This window comes from Vulpes lagopus, chromosome 10, assembly GCF_018345385.1.
Source record: "Vulpes lagopus strain Blue_001 chromosome 10, ASM1834538v1, whole genome shotgun sequence".
Taxonomy (NCBI): Eukaryota; Metazoa; Chordata; class Mammalia; order Carnivora; family Canidae; genus Vulpes; species Vulpes lagopus.
Genome location: NC_054833.1, coordinates 32,284,088 through 32,305,545, shown reverse-complemented (window position 1 = coordinate 32,305,545; position 21,458 = coordinate 32,284,088). Strand labels below are relative to the sequence as shown.

General features: G+C 47.1%; 1 protein-coding gene across 4 annotated transcripts in view; it reads right to left on the bottom strand.

Annotated features, from left to right (window-relative positions):
- Positions 1–21,458, bottom strand: part of ETS1 (ETS proto-oncogene 1, transcription factor) — a 131,049-nt gene that overhangs the window by 55,123 nt on the left and 54,468 nt on the right. The window contains exon 1 of one of the 4 annotated variants that reach the window (XM_041770480.1): positions 10,859–11,321. The exons of the other annotated variants lie outside the window; for them this stretch is intronic. Coding sequence (XP_041626414.1) covers positions 10,859–10,940 — 82 coding nt within the window. The 5' untranslated portion in view covers positions 10,941–11,321. Of the gene's footprint in view, positions 1–10,858; positions 11,322–21,458 lie in introns of those variants that run through there. 4 annotated transcript variants of the gene reach the window in all.

The window sequence follows — 21,458 nt, the reverse complement described above, 5'->3', positions numbered from 1 at the left end:
AATGGAGGGAGGGACCCACTCATCTAAGATGTCATACTTCTTACACAACTCTTGGGCACAATTCTTTCCCATGAAATGCAGTATGAGATTCAAAGGTTTTTGTTTCTGGTTTGGTTTTTTTTTTTTTTCCTCCTCCAGCTATCCGAAGTTCTTGTTACAACATTAAAATGAGCCTCATTTGCTGAAATGGGTAAACAGAGGCACAGAAGTCTATATATCTCAACATAGGAAAATAGGTTGGACAGGAATTCCTTACATTTAAAAAATAATGTATTTCTCAAAGTCCAAGGTCAACCTGTCCCAGAGGGAAATTGCATATTTATCTAGAAGCCTGTGGAGTAACTCACTTTTTTTTTTTTTTTTTGATTCTTGAGAAGAAACTCACTTGCTATCCTCCTTAGGGGTGGCCCAGTGAGTTGGCATCACAGAAAGCTATGCAGATTTTCCAGATCCTATGTCAGAATCATATGTGCAGCCCACTCAGAACTCAGTAATTAGCCAAATGTGTGCAACCTACTAACTACATATAAGATATGTGGGGGAAATCTATTTCTGGTAAAAGAGAACAGGGTGTCCTGTTGGCATTTCTTATCTCGAGCTACTGCTTATTCCTATTACTACTATTATTATTATTAACATTGAACCCATTATGTAGTCACCAAATCAAAGAAATAGTGAAAACATGTATGGCCAAATGGAAATGTTAGGGGGCTTGGAGGAATACAGCTTCCTGTCCTAACTCTACACCTTACTGACCCAAACTTGGGGAAAAAAAAAACTCAGAATCACTGCTCTGCAGTTGCCCCGTTTCTAAAATGTTACTAACTAAAGAAAAACCACCTTGAGGTTCAAATGTAGTGAAGTCATGTGTCTAACTGTAAAACTGCTACCAAATTATAACCAAATATTAAGTGACCTGGCTGCTAATAAGCATCAACAGACCTCAGCATTTCTCCCCCCCCCCCCCTCTGCCAAATTCAACAAGCATCCAGATATTTCTGCACATTCTAGAGGCCACAGACACGGAACTTCAGAGTGAGTGGGTCTGAATTCAAAGCCCTCCCCTCACCAGCTGTGTGTGTTAGGCAAGTTGCTGAACTCCTCAGTTTCTTCATCTGTGAAATGGAAATAATACTTCACCACCAGGGGTTAAAGTAAAATAATGAGGTTCTGGGGACATGAATACCTTAACATATTAAGAAGTCAGCACCTAGTAACTAATAGGACAAACAAAACAAAACAAAACCAAAGGGTCGAGCTGAGTGGAGAGAGGCGCCCATGTAAGTACTAGTAGGTAGAGTGTACCTTATACCAATGGCAGTTTTTCTTGTTTTTCCCCAAACCGGCCTGCCACTCTGAGACGCCTGCCGCTGACAGAAAGGGTAAAGTGTGAGAGGCCTTTCTCGAAGTGTAGAAATAACATCAAGAAAATGATTTTCAGATAACAGCTTCGTGCAGGCAACGCTCATCCATGGCTGCGAGAACGCCCTTTGCAAAGCAAGGCTGCCTGTGCTCCCCGCACCCCAGCACACACTTGCAGCTTTGGGGTCGGCTGGGGAAACAAGCAGGTGGTGTGCTTGTTCACTGACACCCGGGGGGGGGCATCCCCCGAAGAAGGGTCAGCTGCTTGCTGTGTGAACAGCCAGAAGCCAGCGGGCCGGGCCCTGCCCTCTAGACAAACAGGAGGCAGGGGCCTTGAGTCACTGAGTATGTCAGGAAGAGGTACTGAGGTGGCTTTGAGCAGAATGCATTCCTGCTGCAGGAGGGGACTGTTTACCTCCCCGAGCGGTGCACTGAGAAGTGGCAGCTCACACAGAATCGGCTCCCGGCTCAGACCACATGCTCAGCCCTGAGGATGCAGCTGGGGCCGGCTGCTTCACCTACCGGACCCCTAACCTCCATCTCCTTCCTCCAGATGAGACCCCACGCTGGAACTGCCTTCCGCCGCAACCGAAGCAAAGGCTGATGGAACGAGGAAGCTGTTTCACGGAGGGGACCCAGAGGAAGGTGTGACTCCTGGTCCGGTGTCACCCCTGAGCCACTGTGCCCGGTCTCCCCAACGGCAAGCAAGGCCGGGAACAGTTCCCAACACCTCTCTCCGTGAAAGTTACTGACCTTCACAGGTATATCCCAAATGCTCCAGGCGATTGACAAAATTCAAGGATTAGGAGGAAAACCTCCTCATTTTGCCTACCTCCAGAGTGGCATTCTATGCTCTCGCCAAGCCTGAATTATTTATCTGAGACCCTACAATGTCAGGGTAAAGAGAAACCTCATAGGCCATCTTCTCTGGTTAATGTATTTGACTGAGAAAGAACATGAGGTCCAGAAAAAAATGAAATGACTTGCCCAAGGTCACGCACACCAACAGGTGCAAAGCCATGGCTGGAATCCAGGGCTGTTGACTCACCAGGCAATGAATGAGGGGGCCCCCAGTGTGTACACTGCACTCACAGTATTGATTCCTACTATGCTGAGAAGTCTCCCTCTACCATTCATGAATCCTCACTGTACTCCAAACATTCAATTAGTATTTCAATGGTACTAATGACAACCTTTGCATAAGGTACAGAATTCAAGTTCTAGGCAACGAATATCCCATAGGAAAAAAACATAAAGCCTAGAAGTATAAAGGTCATCCTATGGAAATCCTTCCACCAAAAACTTGCTGGCGATGGATCTCCTGAAGGACATTTTCAAATCAGACTCAACTACCCACTCTTATTTTAAACATGAACACTAAGCAAGGAATTATCCTAGCACAAAACTGTCATCGCACGAAAATGCCATTCGACAAGAACCGTTCTAGTACCTGGCCCATAGTAAGAGTTCCTAAATACTTCAAAAACCATGGATATACAAACACTCCCTGGGTTTAGGAATGCCCTGGCCTGACCTAGATTTTTTTTTATTTTCCATTTGTACCTTGAAAATATGTACCTGATTGATTCTGTCATTTGCTGAGGTTTAACGCCTATTCTGATAAACTGATATAGAGGTTTTAATAACTAACAGTATGAGTAGGAGATAAAGTAATGCCACCGAAAAAAAAAAGCACCTCTCTGAGAAGCCTATTCAGTAACAACTTCTTTGTCCTTAAAACCTCCCTACCTTCAAATGCAAAATTCAAACTCAAAATGTTCTCACATGGGTCCTGGCTTCACGTTTTCTTCTCTCTTCCCCTTCTACAATCAAGGTAGTTTTCTTCCTATTTATGTAAGCCTTTCTTTTACACTAAACTTTCGACATCCTTCCCACACTGTTCTTTCTATCTAAAATAATCCTTTCCCTGTTTTTACGCCTCCTTCAAATGCTTCTAAAATAGCCACGTTCTCCCTGAAGCTGACCCGTGAAATTATTCTAGCCTAGAAGTGTTGGAAGAAAGAACCCAACAGGCACAGAAAATATAAATAATCATTGATCCGCACACAGGTCCGTAAATTCACACAATGGTCCTCCTGCACTTTCAGCCACGAAAGCCTCTAGAGCACAGGGAAGATGATCACGTCTGATTCACCTTCACCAGCCATGCATCCGCGAGGGATTGAAAGGCTCCTGAAAAGACAACACAGATGAAGAATGCAGAGCCGAGGTCACCCACCTGACCACCCGAGACAGGTCCCTATGAGGATTTTTCCAAAAGTCTATGAAATAATCACTTCGATGCTTTGATTCATTTTTCTATTATTTCTTTTTGTTCCTTTATGAGTTCTTTCATACTTCCTTACTCCTTTTTTCTTTCTTCATTTTTTAGCCAAAAGGGATGTTGCAATAGAATCCACCATTCCCTTCCTCCCTTCCTAAAGCGCAGAGGGCTTGCTTTTTACTTTTGTTTTTGTGTTTACCCACTTTAATGGTACCAAAAAAAAAAAAAAAATCTTTTTTTTTCTTGCCCTTTTGATCCCATCAGTAAAACTCCTCATCTTAGACAAGCATTAAAAGAAAACAAAGCAAAAATGTTAATTGTCTTCACTTGTGCAATGATGACATTTCCCCCCTTCTCAAAACTTCATTTTCACACACACACACACACACCCACACACACACACTACATCCACAAAGCTTACAGTTCCCCTGCAGAACTTTGCAAAGCAAAAATTAACAGCTTAGCTTAGCTACCCAAAGTTACCAAGAGGTTTCAAATGCTTGAAGTGAACTTGTTTGAGGTTGATTTGTAGCTGTTTCTCAGCCTCTGAGAAATATTATATTATGCGTCAAAAACACATTTAAAAATATAACTCATGGTTGGGGGAAAAACCACACTGCATTGAATTGCTTCATCTGAACTCTTCATCTGGCCCTCGTAGCTTACATGGGATGGTCTAAACCCCAAGACTAGCAATTGAGAATAGATATTATAAAGAATATTTTCATCTATATTCAGCGTCTAAGCGGTGTGACCCTCATTTGCTGGGAGAGTCCCAACTTATGTCAAAGAGATGCATAATTCACCCAGGGCCACACTGTTAGAAACTTATGTTATATACTATTCTAGTATAATTATTCACCTGTTATACTCTCAAAAGCGTCCCAGTTTAGATGGAAAATTACATGAACTCACTACCTATACACCATCAAGATCTAAAATCCAACAGCCTAAAGCTGGCCAGTATGACTTTGGGTCTTAAAGGACCATCTGGGTCACTATTTTACAATTCTCAAGGATAGAACTAAATGCTGCAGAAACAGACAAAAAAAAAGTTGATGGGACAGTAAGAAGCGACACTTGGAGGGCCCAGTGACAGGCCTAGACCCAAGCAGCAGAAACTGGAAAGCACCTGGGAAATGTGATGAGGTTGGCCAAATAATCAATAAATATTTATGGCTTGGACAGCAATATTTTTAGTATGTCTGTAAGCATGGCTCCCTGCCAATGAAATTGGATCTACTGCAACCTACACCACAGACCAATTTCTCTCCATATCTGCACGGAGACTCTAAAGTACACAATTAAAAGAGAAAAGTAACACAGATAGGCACAGGGCTTTGGAAAAAGGAGCCAAGTAGCAACAGCCTGTTTATGCAATTTGAAAAACATCTACTGACATTTTGAAAGATGTCTTTAACCCAACCGAAGAAAAGCAAAGCTATAGACACATGACAAATAGAAATGATAGATTTGGGAATTGTCTTGACATTCTCAATGCTGAGCTAAGAACTGCTCAACAGCTGTAGGCAAAGAGTGGGCCTAAGAGGCTGTGAACATGAGAGCGAATCTCATCAGACATCCTGCTCAAGCAGGGAAGGAGGCCCAACACTTCATTCTGGAGAAGCCAGATAAAAATACGGAGACTATGTTGTCAATATCCAAATCCATCTCTATGATGACTGTACAGGTCCCAGGATAGGAATTACTTGGAGACAATGCTCCCCCTAAGGCAGTGATAGAGGAAACCATACCTCACCCAGGGACAAGTGGTCAAGGCGACTGTTTCTCAACTAGACATGGGTCGTGGGGGGCTGGTGGGTCTGCAGGTAGACTCCCAAAGCTTGCCCTCTCCTCCTTGTGCCAGAATAACCACACACAGTGCCCAGACCCATGCAATGGACTTGAAAATACTAAATTTTAGTTGGAAAAAAAAATAATAAAAACCCTGGTGTGTATACAGCCAACATAGGCACCTATGGCTTCTTTAGGAAGCAGGAAAATTAAACTACAACCATATTAAGAAACCAAACTAGTTGCTGATCTATATCTCTCATCAACCAGATTGTGAGTGAGATTATATACAGAGCTGTGTCCATGATGCAAGAGGCAAAAACAGGCAGCATGAGGAGGCTCCAGGAAGGATGTGACCTTGGAAGGGAACATAATCGCCTCCCCACCTGTGAGCGAGAGAGAGAAGCACATCTGGAAGACATTGGAAAAACCAGAACCCTGGTTCTCTGCTCAGTGACTGGAGGCGAGCATTGCTCAAACCCTCAAGCACCTTCCTAAAGCAGCGCATCTGGACTGGCCTGCCTGGAGGCTGCCCGTGGCACAGGCCCCCTCCCTGAGGTCAGAAGAGCACCTCCTCAACCCCCAGATCACCCACCATCACTGCTTTCTCATTTGCCCCCATATATATATATATATATATATATATATATATATATATATATATATTAAACATATGCCCCTTTTGATTTCCAGAGTTTCTGTGAAGAGCAGGGTGCTTTTATTTTAGGTCTACAATGCCTGCAACAGCTCCTCAATTTGGAAGTTTCTAACAGTGTGGCCCTGGGTGAATTATGCATCTCTTTGAATATCATTTTCCTCATCTGCAAAAAAAAAAAAAAATGGATAAAATAATAGCTCTCGCCACCTGAGTTAATGTGAAAGGTAGAAGTGTTATCTTATGGGAGAGGGTCACGCACATAATGAAGGCTCCATCATTTGTCATTTGTGAATGGCAAGAATCTACGTTCAGCGCAAGCTCATGGAATACCATTGTAGCCATGGGTTATTCATTCCACAAACCAGAGCGACATCTGTAATTATGCTGTTGCCGTAGCCATTGTAGAGTTATCTGTGCTCTTTGAAACAGAGAGCCTCGTTTCCTGAAAAATCCTGACCTACACTAACCAGCTCTCTGCCTTGCAGAGATTTTGCTGGAACCCAGAGTAAGCTGGGTTCTGGGAGGCTGACCACGGGCTGGTTTGTCTCCTGGGGGGAAGGTTGGGGGGGGTGGTTATCCTCCTCCAGGGTGGTCTGGTCTCTTTAAGAAAGAAAAAAAAGTTACATAGACAAAAAAAAAAAAAAAAAAAACAGCAATACAAACTAACCAAAAATGCCAGGAATGCAAGCTCTGCCAACCAAATAAATAAATAAAATGTGAGATACTTTATAATAACTGGACATGATGCCTTTCTCAACTCTGCATAACTGAAACACTACTTTTTTTCATCAGCCTTTCAAATGTCCCCCTCCCCGGTCCCTAGTCTCGGTGGCCCTCTTGCTTCGAGGTAGCACTGATAACCTCCACCACCCAGAGTAATGGACCAACCGCTGGGCCTTTCTCTGGCTGTGAGTTGGGACCTTGAGATACCTGGACACTCAGAAAGTTACCTGGCTCGCTGTGTTAGCTCTGGAAAGCATAGCACGGAACCTCACTGGCATGAGATCTCAGCCACGAGATGAAAAAGTTCCCTCTACCTTGACTCTTCTTTCCCCCCTCAAAAAGGACATGAGAGGAGGCTCACAATCCAGCAGTGGCCCCTACTAAACTTTTCAAGGGCCCCTGAAAATGCTACACTGGCCAGGCTCACTTTCTGTTGACTTGTTCTCTGTTTAGAATCTCTAAACAGATTCTAACTGTTTAGAATCTATCAGGGGTCAGCACTGCTTGAAGATTTTGTGCACATCCACACACAGAAAATTCTCATATCCACCCCTATGAGATAGCACGCATATTACACTCATTTTGTGGATGCAGGAGCTAGAGCACAGAGAGATGAAGTAATCTGTCCAAAGTCACACAGCCAGTAAGTGGCAGAGCTGGGATTCAAACCCAGACAGGCTGGCTCCAGAGTCAGGGCTCTGAACCACCGGGGCTCGTTAGTCACTAATGGAGCGTGGTCCGTAGGGGTCTGGAGGCATAGTGAGTGAGTAGGCTTAATAGTCTGGGCAGCTCAGCCCTTCTTTCTTGTCTACACTGATGAAGACACAAAGACTGACCAAAGGGACGGGGTGAGGCATGAAGCTTCCTATCTCTAAGGGCAGAATGGGTCCCCGATGAATGCACATTCCCTGCCAGGGGAGCAAACACCCAGAATTAGACCTCCTGCTCTTCTCTGGACATTAGGCTCACCTCACGGAGAAGGTGGAGTGGGGAAGGAGGGGAAAAATTAAGCGGCTTGGGAATGTATTTGCTTTGGCACCCAGCCTCCACCCTCCTCAGTAAGCTCCACACCAGGAGGGAACTCCATGGACTCTCCAAGGCTTTGTTTGTTTTAGTCCATTTAAGATCCGAGAGACCTGCAATCACATATTGCAATCAAAATGGTATATACCCACTTCACGCTTACAAGAGATATTCAATTCCAATGTTATTTCAAAATATATGTTAATTTGGTACTTAAAGCTGTTGAAAATCCTGGGAGGTCTCAATCTAGAAGAAATGTGAATAAAGGTTCTGGATCAGGTCCTAGCCACAAAGACAGGCAAATAACCCAGGACTCCTGTTTCAACACCCACTTCCCTACTGCCTGTCTTTGGCTCCCATGTGTTGGGGGGAGGGAAATCCTGGTTTAATTATTTAAGTCAGATAGGACCCCAAACTAGTTGTCTGCACACGTAAGAAACTAAACGACCCAAAGAATCATTCTGAAAAATATTTAAGTCACAGCTGTGGACACAAAGCCATGCTGTGAAAAGTTAAACTTTAAACACATGTCCTATATGGTCTGATGGGCAAAGCAAATCCCCACTTAGCCAGTGTCTTCTCCACCCACCAACAAAAGCAGGCAGGCCCGGCCAATGTTTCTTCTCTCTGTGCACCTGCAAGCTTAAGCCTCAACTGAAGTTTCTTTCCTGAGCTTTTCAAAAGTAACTTGCAGTATTACTCGAGGCAACACACACTGAGAAGTTAGAAAGAGGGACTCGTTTTACTTTAGCCACCGGCTTACAAGATTTTCTTAAGTGACTTACCTTCTCTGTGCCTCTATTTTCCTTTCTGAGATACGGGTATAGTATTCCCATCTATGCTACTAAAAATCTAGGAAAAAGAAACATTAACTAAAACTTCTATATGTATTTTCAAATTTCTCTATTTTCCCCATGACAGTGCCAGAAATCAAATCTAATTATGATGACTAGCACAAGATTTACCCAATGTCTCCGACCCGCTGACATTCTGTTGCGTTGAAGGCTGCTTATGACACCTGATCGGTGGCTCGTCAGCCCTTTTTGAAAAAGCGAGGCACTGTAAAGACACTTAATGCAATAGAAGTTGACTGTAGCAAGAAGGTTTACTGTCCCCATTTTACAGATGGGAATGCTAAGCAACATTACTTGCCCTGGGGCTTATTTTTATCAATAACCAAAATAACAGCACCATATGCTCAAAATCTCTAATATATGATATTAAATTATCCCCCCAAAATTACTTCAACTGTTTACTGTGATCTAAAACATGTGTTGCCAGGGGCGCTTCTTCATTCCCAGCAGACGAAATCCATTGTAGGTATGTGGGCTGACCTATCTCACACGATACTTCCCAGACAGCCAAATCTGTCTCTTCCCCATAAACACACACATAAACAAGCCCTTCTTAAGGAAAGAACCTATTAGTTGAGTTTATATCTTTGCTGGGAACGAACCTTTCATTTCTTTTATACACGGTTTGGATCAGTTGTGACTAACAGAATTTACTGCGGCTTCCTTGAACCCCAAACACAACCAGCAGGGCAACATCATTTCCGAACTGTAGCTCTAAGTGCCTGAAATGTCTCCACGGTTCCTAGTTTAACTCAGCAGCATTGCTCTGACCCTCCCCATCCTTGTGACAGCAAACAAGCGTAGCCTTCTTTTTGCACTTCCCAGTGGAACTCCCAACCCTGGGGTTGAGTGTTAGAGGGTCTAACAGGAGAGGACAGGGCCGTGTCTTCAAGAACATCTCGGAAAGCTCTCCAGATGACAGAGCACCAGCTTGGCGTGGGTTGGAAGTTTAAGCAGATTATGAAAAGGGTTAAAATAAGCAACTCATGATGCCAGAGGCAAAGAAGTGTTAACCCAAGGCAAGAGCAGCTGAACTTATCAATAATCAGATACAACAGAGCAGCAGGTCGCTGCCATTAATTATTTTCCAGAAAGCATCACCTTCTCTCCATATCTTATTAGATACTCTCACCTCTAAAATCTCTAATCTCTAAAGGAGAGCTGGCGGTTCCCTCTTCTAAAAGAAAACACCTATTCTTCTCAGACTGCGTTTATTCCAGGAATCCTGGACTCCATGAAACTGCTTAGGATCAAAAACTGTATCTGAGGCAAAAATTAAATTTCTCTCCTGACCCTTCCTCGAAATCCTTCAAACCAGAGCTGGAGAACACCCCCCAACCAAAGTCCCCGAGTCACGTTTGGTTGTCAGACTGTTTTTCCTTCCCTCTTCGATACCAGATCTTTGGTACCAGAGGACAAATTTGTGGCAGATGAGAAAGATCAGGATAAAGTGAGGAACCTGCACCGGGAGCGAACAGAATCGGGATGTTTTCAGAAGTTAAGATGATCAGTTCAGCTCTCCCACCACCTCCTTGCCCTCCACCCAGAAAAGAGGAGCTGGATAGCAAAGGGACATGTGACAGAGGAGCGCAGGGAGGCAAGACGTTTGAAAATGTGCTTGTAGGCCAGCCAGTTAGGCAGGGTCTGGGCTCTGGCTGCCCGGCCCGCCATCCAGCTCCAGTGCTGGGGGATGCAGGGCCAGTGGGGGATGCGGGGCCAGTGGGGGATGCAGGGCCAGTGGGGGATGCGGGGCCAGAGGGGGATGCAGGGCCAGTGGGGGATGCGGGGCCAGTGGGGGATGCAGGGCCAGTGGCGGATGTCTTCAGCGGCAGCGTCCATCCCCCCTAATGCTAAGGAATAAGGCCAGAGTGTGCTCGCTCCTCGGGAAAGATTAAAAAAAAAAAAAAAAAAGAAAGAAAGAAAAAAAAAAAGCAGGAATGAGGGTGCTGGACATTCTATAAGCTTTTTCCCACTAGTCACAAAAACACAGCTGTGAAAATAAACACCACCCCCCAAAAAGGGTCCGGCCACCAACAGCCGGCCTCCCCCGCGCCCTCGCTCCAGCTGCCGCCAGCATCGCCAGCCTGGGAGGGAGCAGCGACAGGGGGGCAGGCGGCGGGGACCGGGGCGGGCGCGGGGGCCTCGACAGTCGCCACTCACCCGGGGAGGGGAAAAGCTCCAGATCGACTTTTTCCGTCTTGATGATGGTGAGCGTCGGCTTGAGATCGACGGCCGCCTTCATGGTGCCGGGAGCGGGGCCAGGCGGGAGTAGGTGGCAAGTTTGGCTGCGATTCCTGTCGCTGGTCCTTTTAACGGGGGTCAGTAACGGGGGAAGGGGGGCCGGGGGCGCGGGGATCCGACCCTCTGCCCTAAGAGCTCAAGCCCCCGCGGACTTGCCCCCCGCGCCCTGGAGGTGCGCGCCCCGCACGCTCTCCCGGGAAGTTGGCACTTTGCGGAGAAGTGCGCGCGCCCCGGGTCCCGGCCTCGCCTGCGCCTCGCCCCGCTCCTCCGCTCCGCGGCAGCAGCCTCGGCTCGCTCTCGCCCTCCCTCGCTCCCTCCTCTTTAGGGCGTTTCTCGCGGCGCCGAGCCTCGGCCGCCGGGTCTGCGCGCCGGCCCCCCCTCCCCATCCCCCCGGGTCCCCGCGGGGGGAGGGGGCGGGGCCGGGCAGCGAGGGGCGGGGCCGGCGGGGCCGGCGCGGCCGGGGGCGGGGGCGGGGGCGGGGCCGGGGGCGGGGCCGGAGACGCGCGGCCAATCGGAGGCGGCGGGCTGAAAACGAAAGGACGGAGGGGCGGGGCCCGCGGCCGCCCGCGCCCGCTGCCCGCGCCCGCTGCCCGCTGCCCACGCCCGCCGAGGCCCCGCCGCCCCGCGGCGCATCGCTGAGCCCGGAGCCCGCCGCCCGCAGCCCCGCAGCCCCGCAGCCCCGCAGCCCGGACCCCGACCCCGACCCCGACCCGGGCCGGCGAGCACCCCGGCTGCACACGCTACACACGCTGCACCGGCTGCACACGCTGCCGCCGCGGGTTCGGGGAAAGTCCGTCTGATTCGCCACGCATTCTTGAGGACTTGGTCACCCGCTCCCGCCCCCCTCCCGGTAGCAGCATAGTTTCCCGAGTGCGTGTGCATCATTCATTCACAAAGACTGACACACAGGACGTGAGGCATGCGGAGGCAGGGGCGTGCGTGCCCGCGGGGGGCCTCCAGCCCGTGTCCTGGGGCTTTAGGAGCCCTGCGTGGACTGTCGCCGGTTGGTGAGTCAGGCAGGGATGGGGCTGTGTTGCTGGGGGAGCCCTCCGTCTTCCAGAGCCCAACCGAGTCATGGTTAAGACATGAGTTAAGAAAGGGGCGGGGGGTGCAGTGGAATTCTGGCTTGGCTGCCCTGGAGAAGGATCAAGCCCAAGGCAGCCTACTGGAGACCCCAAAACAAAGACCCAGATGCTCCTGTACTATTGGGAGAGCACAGAACAGGGCCCCCAAACTGGAACCCAGACCTGGGCTTCCATGAGCTTCCCGTTTACCTACAGCAGTGGTTTGGGTGGAAAGGGAAAAGCTATTATTCTGTTCCTCTGTGATTATGTCGCCCTTCGCCTTTCCAATCCCAGACTCTCCTCCTCTAGATAAAACTGACAACCCTACTACCACCAGCAGCAGCAGCAGCAGCAGCAGCAAAAAAGTGATGCAGAGCCTCTGTGGTTTTGAATTTCTGGAGTCCATCATTCGCGGCTGTGACAGAAATCACAATGCACACAGCCCCTGTTCCATTTGGGAATTCCAGACACTTGGGACACGACAGCACGATCCCAAATAATGAGTTTGCACTAACACGTCGGTTATCGGTTGGTTCTAATTAACATATGAACCGGTAAATCTAGAGATCCAGCCCGGGACACACGTGTACAGCTAGAGCCAGAGGTGAAGATCTACCTTTGATTAACTAGACCATTAAACATAAATCTTTTTTTTTTTTCTGAAGATTTTATTTATTTATTCATGAGAGTCAGAGAGAGAGAGAGACAGGCTCCATGCAGGGAGCCCCATGCGGGACTCGATCCCAGGTCTCCAGAATCACACCTTGGGCCAAAGGCAGGCGTTAAACCGCTGAGCCACTCAAGGATCCCAACATAAATCTTTCTGAACAAACTCAGAGAAAGCTAGTTTTAATACCATTTCCTGATTTCTAAGCCTACCTTGAACTACCACACTTGCCTGTAACTGTACCCTCTGACTCAGATCAATTTTAACACACCTGCCTACCTGCACCTAATCCCAGTTTTGTCTCCTTGAAGCATCATCAGTAACTTGCAGGTTTCCCACAGCAAATGAGAGAGGGAGCCAGGAACAGAAAATAAATCCCTGGCTCCTGCGTCAAATCTCAGAGGATCACAGCCTTCCTTCAGTGACGAGAGGAAAATATTTGTATGTGATAATTCTAATACTTGAAGGATTGTTGTAATCCAGCTGTGTTTCCAAAAGGTGTGAGAAAACAATGGTGGCCTCCAGGTGACAAGAACAGACACTTCTGATCCTGGGAAAAGCCAGGGGAAATGGCTGGAAGAATGAATTGGACATTTAAATATCCAAATGAGCCACAAAGAAAAGGATCTTGAACCCATTCTGCCTTGGCCACTCTGAATGCATCAGCAGAAGAACTGAGCAAATCAAGAGTTGCTTTGGGGCATTTTTTTTTTTTTATTGATGTTGTGTTAAGAAAATGATGGTATTTTTAAACCCAAGTGTGAGTACTTTTCTCAGAGTCAGTCTTTTCTCTTCCCCAGAATCCTCCTCAATTTTCTTCCCCAGGCCAGCCTGAACCCTGCTAACACCCCCCACCATCAGAAACTAGAAAGAACCCACCCTGATCCAACCAGAAACACTGGGGAATTATTCCCCCAGTTATTCAACAATGGCATCTCACCTTATCCATCACCCTTTTGTAACCCAGTCCTGTAGCACAGAAGCTCAAAATATTTGAAGGCCCAAGTCAAGCAAGGGGGTTAGGTAAGACGGGAGGGTGGGTGAGATACCAGGGGCCACCACAAAACCTCCAGGAAATCTCCCTGTACTTGAGGCTGATTGAACTCAGCGAAGTTATCAGACATCATGCATCTGACTTCGGATCTAACTGAAATGTCACTTGGGACACGGGGCACTGATGTAGACAAGTTAAAAAATATGTTTACATATCTGGGATATTAATAATCCAATCAGGCCTGCAAATGAAACGTCATTCTCTCTACGACACGAGTAGATTCCTGTGAATGTTCTATGGACTTTAGATGGCATTTCTATTGTCCTGGAGCCTAAAAAATGATCCCTAGCCCAGTGCCTGACACATCACAGACACTCGGGAACTGTGTATTCAGTAATGAGCTCTCAACTTCCTGGTCACTACGGGCATCTACTTTGCCACCAACTCTCTCTAACTCGAAGGTTTAAATGAATTGGTTCTGCTATGGCTTGTGGAGAAGAACTAAAGCATGTTGGTGACTCTGCCCCTAGGTCTGCCCTTTTTCCCCCATGGCAGAGAAGAACCCCCATTCCCAAGCATTAGTGTCCACTCGGGTTCACTTGTGCCTCAGTTTCCCCACAAGCAAAACAAGATCAGTTTGGGCCTTGCCTTCCAGCTACTGGGGCAGATTGTTCAAAGACTATATCTGATGGGGAGGCACTCAGGAAAAATGAAGCATCATCAGTAACTTGTAGGTTTGTCAACCAGGGACATACTTCTTTGCTTTTGTTTGTTATGCTGCTAGCAGTCTGCTCCTCCTACACTTAGGAGAAAACAGGATTGTATTTTTAAACATTCCTAGGACATAGGGAATTACAACCAGCCAGTGCTAAAACTCCCTAAACTTGGAACAGCATGTCGATAAGGATCAAAACAGGGCTGCAAAAGTTGGGTGACAGGGGTGTGCAGTTAGGCATTAATGATATCAAGGAACTAGACACATTTTTATAAGAACTCCCCTGCACAGAGGAGCCTGGGTGGTTCAGGTGGCTAAGCGGCTGCCTTCAGCTCAGGTCATGGTCTTGGGGTCCTGGGATGGAGCCCTGGATCCCTGCTCAGTGGGGAGTTGGCTTCTCCTGCTCCTTCTACCCCTCCCCTCCTCCATGCCCTTTTTCTCTCTCCCTCTCTCTCTCTCTCTCTCTCTCTCTCTCAAATAAATAAATAAAATCTTAAAAAGAAAAAGAATTCCCTCACATAGAAGATGTCCAAAACATAAACTTTCTCTTTACTACTCCCCCACTCAACTCCACACCAGCCTCAATGAAAAAGGAATATGAAAATACACCTCATTTCAAACAATCATGGAAGACAGATCTGCCTCTCCACCAGTGTGCTCGAATAAGTTATTTGTCTCTTTCTTGAGTCTTCAGCTTCAACAAACCAGAAAACCTCTGAGTTTTGAGCTAAAATATGCTGTATTGGAGGTAGGTGAAAAACATTCAGACCACTAACGGCTGATCCAGGACAAGTTTATGACTCACAGATGTTGATTTACTGGTTTAAATGTAAGATTTAAAAAAAAAAAAAAAAGAAAGAAAGAAAAGAAAAAGGTCCTCAATTACCAACCTGAGTTGCGTTTGTGGTTGTTTTTCTCTGAGAAAAACAGTCCTCTGTCAGAAAACGGTCTCTGTCACACACGGGGACCTAGAAACAGGCCTCCAAAGCTTAACTCTAAAGCAAGTGGTTTCTCCGTGATAAGTTGAGTCATTAAAAAAGCCTACTGGGGCAGAAAACTGCCTGGGGCTTCAATATCTACCATTATCAAGCAGCAATAAAATGGCAAATTGGAGATCGAAAGGAAAATGAAAATAACTCTCTTAATTAAACTCTGATGCCAGAAGGCCTGAGGGTGGGTTCAAGAACCCAAGTGGCGGGCTCACTGTGACCTCACCAGAGCCACTTAACCTTTGTGTGTGACAACCTCATCTCTGTTCCAGGGAATAAAATCACCCCTGGCTCTCCCTACCATGTAATACAGACTCATTAGCTATTGTTTAGAAGGCACAATAAACAATGGGCCATAAGAAGAGCAATAGTTAGGGGGAAGTCGTGAGGGGAGGGGGAGCAGGGAGAGGGAGGATTGGGGGCTGCTTGGCCCCGGGAGAGCTTCTACAATAAAACAAAGACAAGAGTGAGCGGGGTGTAGGCTCTGGAGGAGGACTCAGGTTCAAACTCTAGCTGACTCCAAAACCCCGGCTCCTCCACACTCACGGTAGAGACAAGAATAGCACCCACCTTTTAGAGTCATTTGGAGGATTCAATGGGATAATGCCTGTAAAGCACTTAGCACAGTGTCCAGGTCCAGGTCAGAAAACGTGCTCAGTTAAAGCTAAATCATTGCTGCGGCTGTTAAGATCCAGTAGGAGGTAGAACCGTCAAGAGATCCTAGTTTGTCTCTACGACCGTCCCCTTCGCAGGGTAGCTTGGGTCCTCTATTTACCTGAACTGTCTTTGGGGAGACAGACAGGGAGAACGATTGTGTTTAATTTACACATCTCTCCAGACCCCTTCCTCACTCAGTTCTTGATTGGGGAACTTGCCCAGGTTTGGCCTCATTTGAGAAATCCCAGTACTACCTGATCAGAAGAGAAAACTGCAGATTTGCATTTAAGAGTCATGGAAAAATCGCAGTTCAAATTCGGAAGGACGAGGGTGTTGGTGGTACCTCTGGGGAGCCAGAACTCTCGGGTCCTGGCTTTGTCACACGGCGGAGCTAGCTGGGAGTCGCTTCGAGATGGTCAAGTCCAGCCCTCCTGCTCATCAGAGGGGAAAAAAACGAGTTTGAGAGGGTAGGCCATTCTGCCCAAGGCCACACAGGCCGCAAAAAAGACCGTGTCAGTACTACAAGCGCATCCTCGGGTCTACGGATACGGCGTCTGCAGAAGCCCCGGCCGGTCAGCGAGCTCCGTCACCCAACGCTCTAGAGACACAAAGCAGGATCCAGTGTACACAGTGACAGATAGATGACCGGCCCCGATTTCTAGAAATCTGACAGTGTTCTCTGCGCCCGAAGTGTTGTCTTTGGGCAAGTACGGTGCAGGGCAACCACACTAGCATTCCCCGTGGGAGACAGCTTGGCATGGGCCGGAGGGAGAAAAGGGGCCTGGGTTGGCTCTATTGCTGTCTGCAGTTTCTTTAGGCTGTAATTATGAGCCATTCAGCTGCATCTGCAGCCCCAACAATGTGGGATGGATTGGCCTAATCCACAGACCAAGCGACACTATAAAATCCACCAGTTTAGACATCACGTATTCCTCTAGCAGCAAATCAGGCTCTGATCCCACAGAAAGAGGTGAGGAGCTGCCTATCAAGGCTGCAGGGTTCCGAGGCTTCCTCCACACCCACACTGAGCCCATTTCCTGGGATTGTTGCTCCCTCCCGGGCCTGGATAATGCAGAATGCAGGCTACCCTATGAGCCTTTAGGGATCATGTAATTTGGATTCCAATTTAAATTGTCCTAAATTGGCCTCTTGAGGAGGTAGAGGGATGATAGCCTTAGCACAGGTGGCCGGAGAACCAGTGCTCTTTAATAACCTGCAGAAGCAGAGAGGCAGGCTCTTAGCAAGGAGCTCCGTACCCCGGGAGAAGAGAATCCTGGCCCCCGCCCCAGGCTGCAGGTGGTTTCATCTGGTGGAAGGCTGAAGCCTTCCTCTGATCTTACTCCGCTTTTCTCTTGGGTTACAAAGACTACAGCAGACTTCAAAACAGATGTTCTCTGCAGTTGTGGTCTGAATCTTAAATTAAGATAATTTCATTGTGGAATCTTCCCCCTCTTTTCCTTCCCCCTTTCATTTTAAAATGCCAAGGCAATTGCCCCCAAACACTAGCCTTTACCACCCCAGAGATGAAGGAGCAGAGAGATAGGGTGGAGAATTTCCCCAGCCTGTTCTTGATGCTGGAAGTCAGGCAGAGGAAGCAGATAGCACCAGAAGAACAAGAAATAGTCCGGACAGGAAAAGGGATGATAGTACAGGGGGGAAGCATGAGGAAGGGACCTTCTCTGAGAACAAAGGAAGGACAAGTTGGGGTCGAGGACAGGCAAGAAGAGGTACGGTCACAGCAATTCTGTATCCTCGGCATTTGGGGACTTACAGCCCCAAGATGGCAAAATGAAATCAAGGCCTGGCAATGTGTCCCGTATGCTCACAGGGCCTGTGTAATGGTTCCCGGTAGCCAATGGTCATGGAGTGACAATAAAGCAAATCAAGAGGAGGTTCTCAATCGGGAAGCGTTGCCTAGGACACAGAGTGGGATAGAGGGGTGAGGATCTCAGGAGGGGGTCACAGGAGATGCAAGGGAGGGCCAAGCTGAAAACGGACATCAAACACAGACTCCCCCCAAGGTGGACACACTATATGCAAAGAATTTCCCTCCCTATCCCCACAAAGGTGCTCCTCTTGGGCTCAAAAGGCTGTGTAGACACCTAGTGAATACCTGAACCTGCACGTCTACCCCCAACGCTACAGAAGGGCGGCAACTGGTCTCAGACATCACACCTTCCAGTGCCCAGTTTGAGACGGTAGGAGCTTGAGAAAATACGTTGATTGTTTAATTAAGGAACCGGTAATTTCCCAGCATTCCAAATATGGATCTTTGACTCATATATCATCTCCGATTTTATTTACTTGTTTGTTTGTTTAGTTTTGTCTAATGTGAGACTCAAGGTTGCCCCAAGTTCAAGACTAAAGACCGGGCCCAGTGACATTTTTTCAACTGAAAAGGTCTTTATGAAGTTTTACTGTGCTCCTGTCCTCTTCCACCTCTTTTAGAGGAAAATGTTGCTTAAGGTCAGCATATTTGTTTTATTTGTCATCTGAGCATATACGGTAGAGTTGTTTGTGAAAAATGGCATCTGGCTGACCACAAAGCCAACCAGTTGCTTCGGTGTCGGTCTGAACTTTACTGCAACCTACTGTCTGTAGTCCCACCCGGCAGTCTTCAGGGCTTTCTGAACCTTAAGTCGAATCTTGTATTTCACTGGTTATTGTGAAGGTAAGATGTGTAATTGTTATATCCATTATTTGTAAGATTCCAGAGAATAGGGGCAGCCCCGGTGGCTCAGCAGTTTAGCGCCACCTTCAGTCCAGGGCTTGATCCTGGAGACCCGGGATGGAGTCCCCAAGTCGGGCTCCCTGCATGGAGCCTGCTTCTCCCTCTGCCTGTGTCTCTGCCTCTCTCTCTGTGTGTGTGTCTCTCATGAATAAATAAAAAAAATCTTTAAAAAAAGATTCCAGAGAATGCATGGAAGAAACCCCATTAACTCCATCTTTGTGAGGAAGAATATAGACTGTCGATGCTTATAGGGAGGCCAATACCTGTAACAAATCCCCTTTACCTTCCCAAATTTGCTCTAATTGGTCAGGTTCCCGGAAGCACTGGCCATACTGTGGGGGTCCCCCAGAGTGGGAGAAGATGGGAGTGGGGAGGGCACAGGGAGTTAGTGGAGCCACAAGCACCTAACAGGTAGGAAAACAAAACACACACACACACACACACACACACACACACACACACACACAAAAACACCTAAGGAAGACCTAACCCCCCTTGCCAGCTGGACTGTGGCAGACTACGGCTCTGTACTTGGTTGTATCAACTACTGGAAAATGGAAGTATTGCAACCGAAAAGCAGGCTGATCTTAACCCATAGAAACCAAGGCAATAACTGGTTTGGTTAGGGTCCACCATTACCACCAAGCTGTGAGGAGGATCATGAACACACATTATTTTATATCACCTCCACCAAAGGACCTCAGCCCATATAACAGGCCCAAGAACATATTGAATGTGTCACACAGAGAACACCCTCCTAGCCAATAATTATACCGTTCTGTGGGTCATCTACAAACATCTCACTCAGGAGCATATTCCTGTCTTACCTTTAGCACCCTCCACTGAGCATCACCATGTCTCAAGGAATTCATACGAATACTACCTTCGCCCCTGCTGAACCTTGCAATGCAGAAGACTTTCAAAAGCTCTCCTTTTGTATGTGTACTGCCCCGAAAAATGTGAACAAAATCCAAGTTTTGTAAAGATTCAGGAACCTAAGGCCATAGAAACAACTCTAGGGTCATTTTCAGAATGACTAAAGTCCTCAGTAAGCCACCGATTGAAAGTTGACAGTTGAAAAACCACCTCAAGAAGGGATATGTCAACTTCTCTGGGATTACAGCTCACATGTAATTCTCTGCTCTTAAGGGCCAAGGAGAGATGAAGCCTTCTTTCATTTGCAAGGAGCCAGCTGTGCTCGCTCTGCATCTTACATCACCTCTCGGGAAGGAGTCGGAATGGAGTGGATGGTCCTGGCAATGACGCATGAGGTGGAACAGACCCCAGCTCACATCTCATCTATCTGGATTGGCTTCTATACAATAAAAACCTTTCTTCCTTGGAGTTAGTGAGGAGGAGAGAAGCAAATCCGACACGTGTGACGTGCCAAGAGGCGCCATTTAATCAGTCAGGCCTGTGAAGCACTTTTAAGCATTCGGGGCTTGAAATGATAGGTAATGATAGGTAATGTGGAGAATGAAGAAAGTAGAAAATATAGAAGTTACTTCTTAATGGAAATGTATTTCATCAGACTGATCAGAAACATGTGTTTTCCCCAGACTGGGAAACCATCTTGAAAGACTTCATCACAAAAAGGCCTTGGGTGGGAAGGGCCGTTAGGGACCTGCTAAGGAGGGGGGGGAGGGAGGTGCAGCTGGGTGGGGAGCTGGCAACAGAGTGTGGGAGAAAGAATAAACAGCAGTCAGCTCTCTTGTGGCTGGTTCCCAGGAGAGATCCCTTTCCAGGAATTAAAAATTCTAAATAATGTTGAGAATTATCAAAAATCAGAAAGATTACAGACTTTTCTTTCAGGGAATTCCACAGCATTGAGAGAGACCAGATGGCTGGCAACAACCATTCCCAGATCCGGGAGAGGCCCATCATCCACATAGACTCTTCATTTTCAATGAGCTAACATTTTCTGTCATGGAGAGTTTTGTTGTTGTTGTTGTTGTTGTTGTTGTTTAATTGAATTTAATTGGGCTGAAGCGTGGAGGTAAAGAGACAATTCCACATAAGTGTCCCTGCTTCCAAAGAGTCCATACAAAGACCTGCAGTTTCTCATCAACTCGACTATCAGGCTTTGGTGTCTTAATCTATCCGTCATGGAACGCACTGAAGCTCTAAAATAACTGAGGAGGCACTGCAGTAGAGTAAGTAAGAGCAGAGGCTTGGCAGTAGAGAGAAAAAAGTCTGAGTTGCAGCTTGGCCACCCTCCAGCTGTCAGTCCTTTGGCCTCAGAAAGCCTCAATTTCTTCATCTCTAGAACGGAGGTGATCATCATGCCCCGCTCACAGAGCTGAACCAAATATGGAATGAACATGTGCCAAGTAATTTGCCCTGGGCCTGATACAGAATGAGCACTCAACACTTTGCTCCTATTATTCACTAGAAAAACCAGAATTGTGACTGTGGATTTAGGGAGTATAAAATTTTCGTAGAAGTTAACCCAAGCCATGGTATACAGTGCTCCCGTGATGAGATTAGGACATGGTGATCCCTCTTGGTGTGTGTCATTAAATCCATGACATAATCATAAAGATAACTTTGGGTCTGGGTTTGCAGATCACACCATCCTCTTGGACGAAAGGGGATTGATTCTCATTATATAGACATGACATACAGTTAAGGAAGTTCTAATATATGTTCATGGCTACATTACACATTAGCAGCAAAAAGAGAGAAAAGAGTCACCCTCTGGG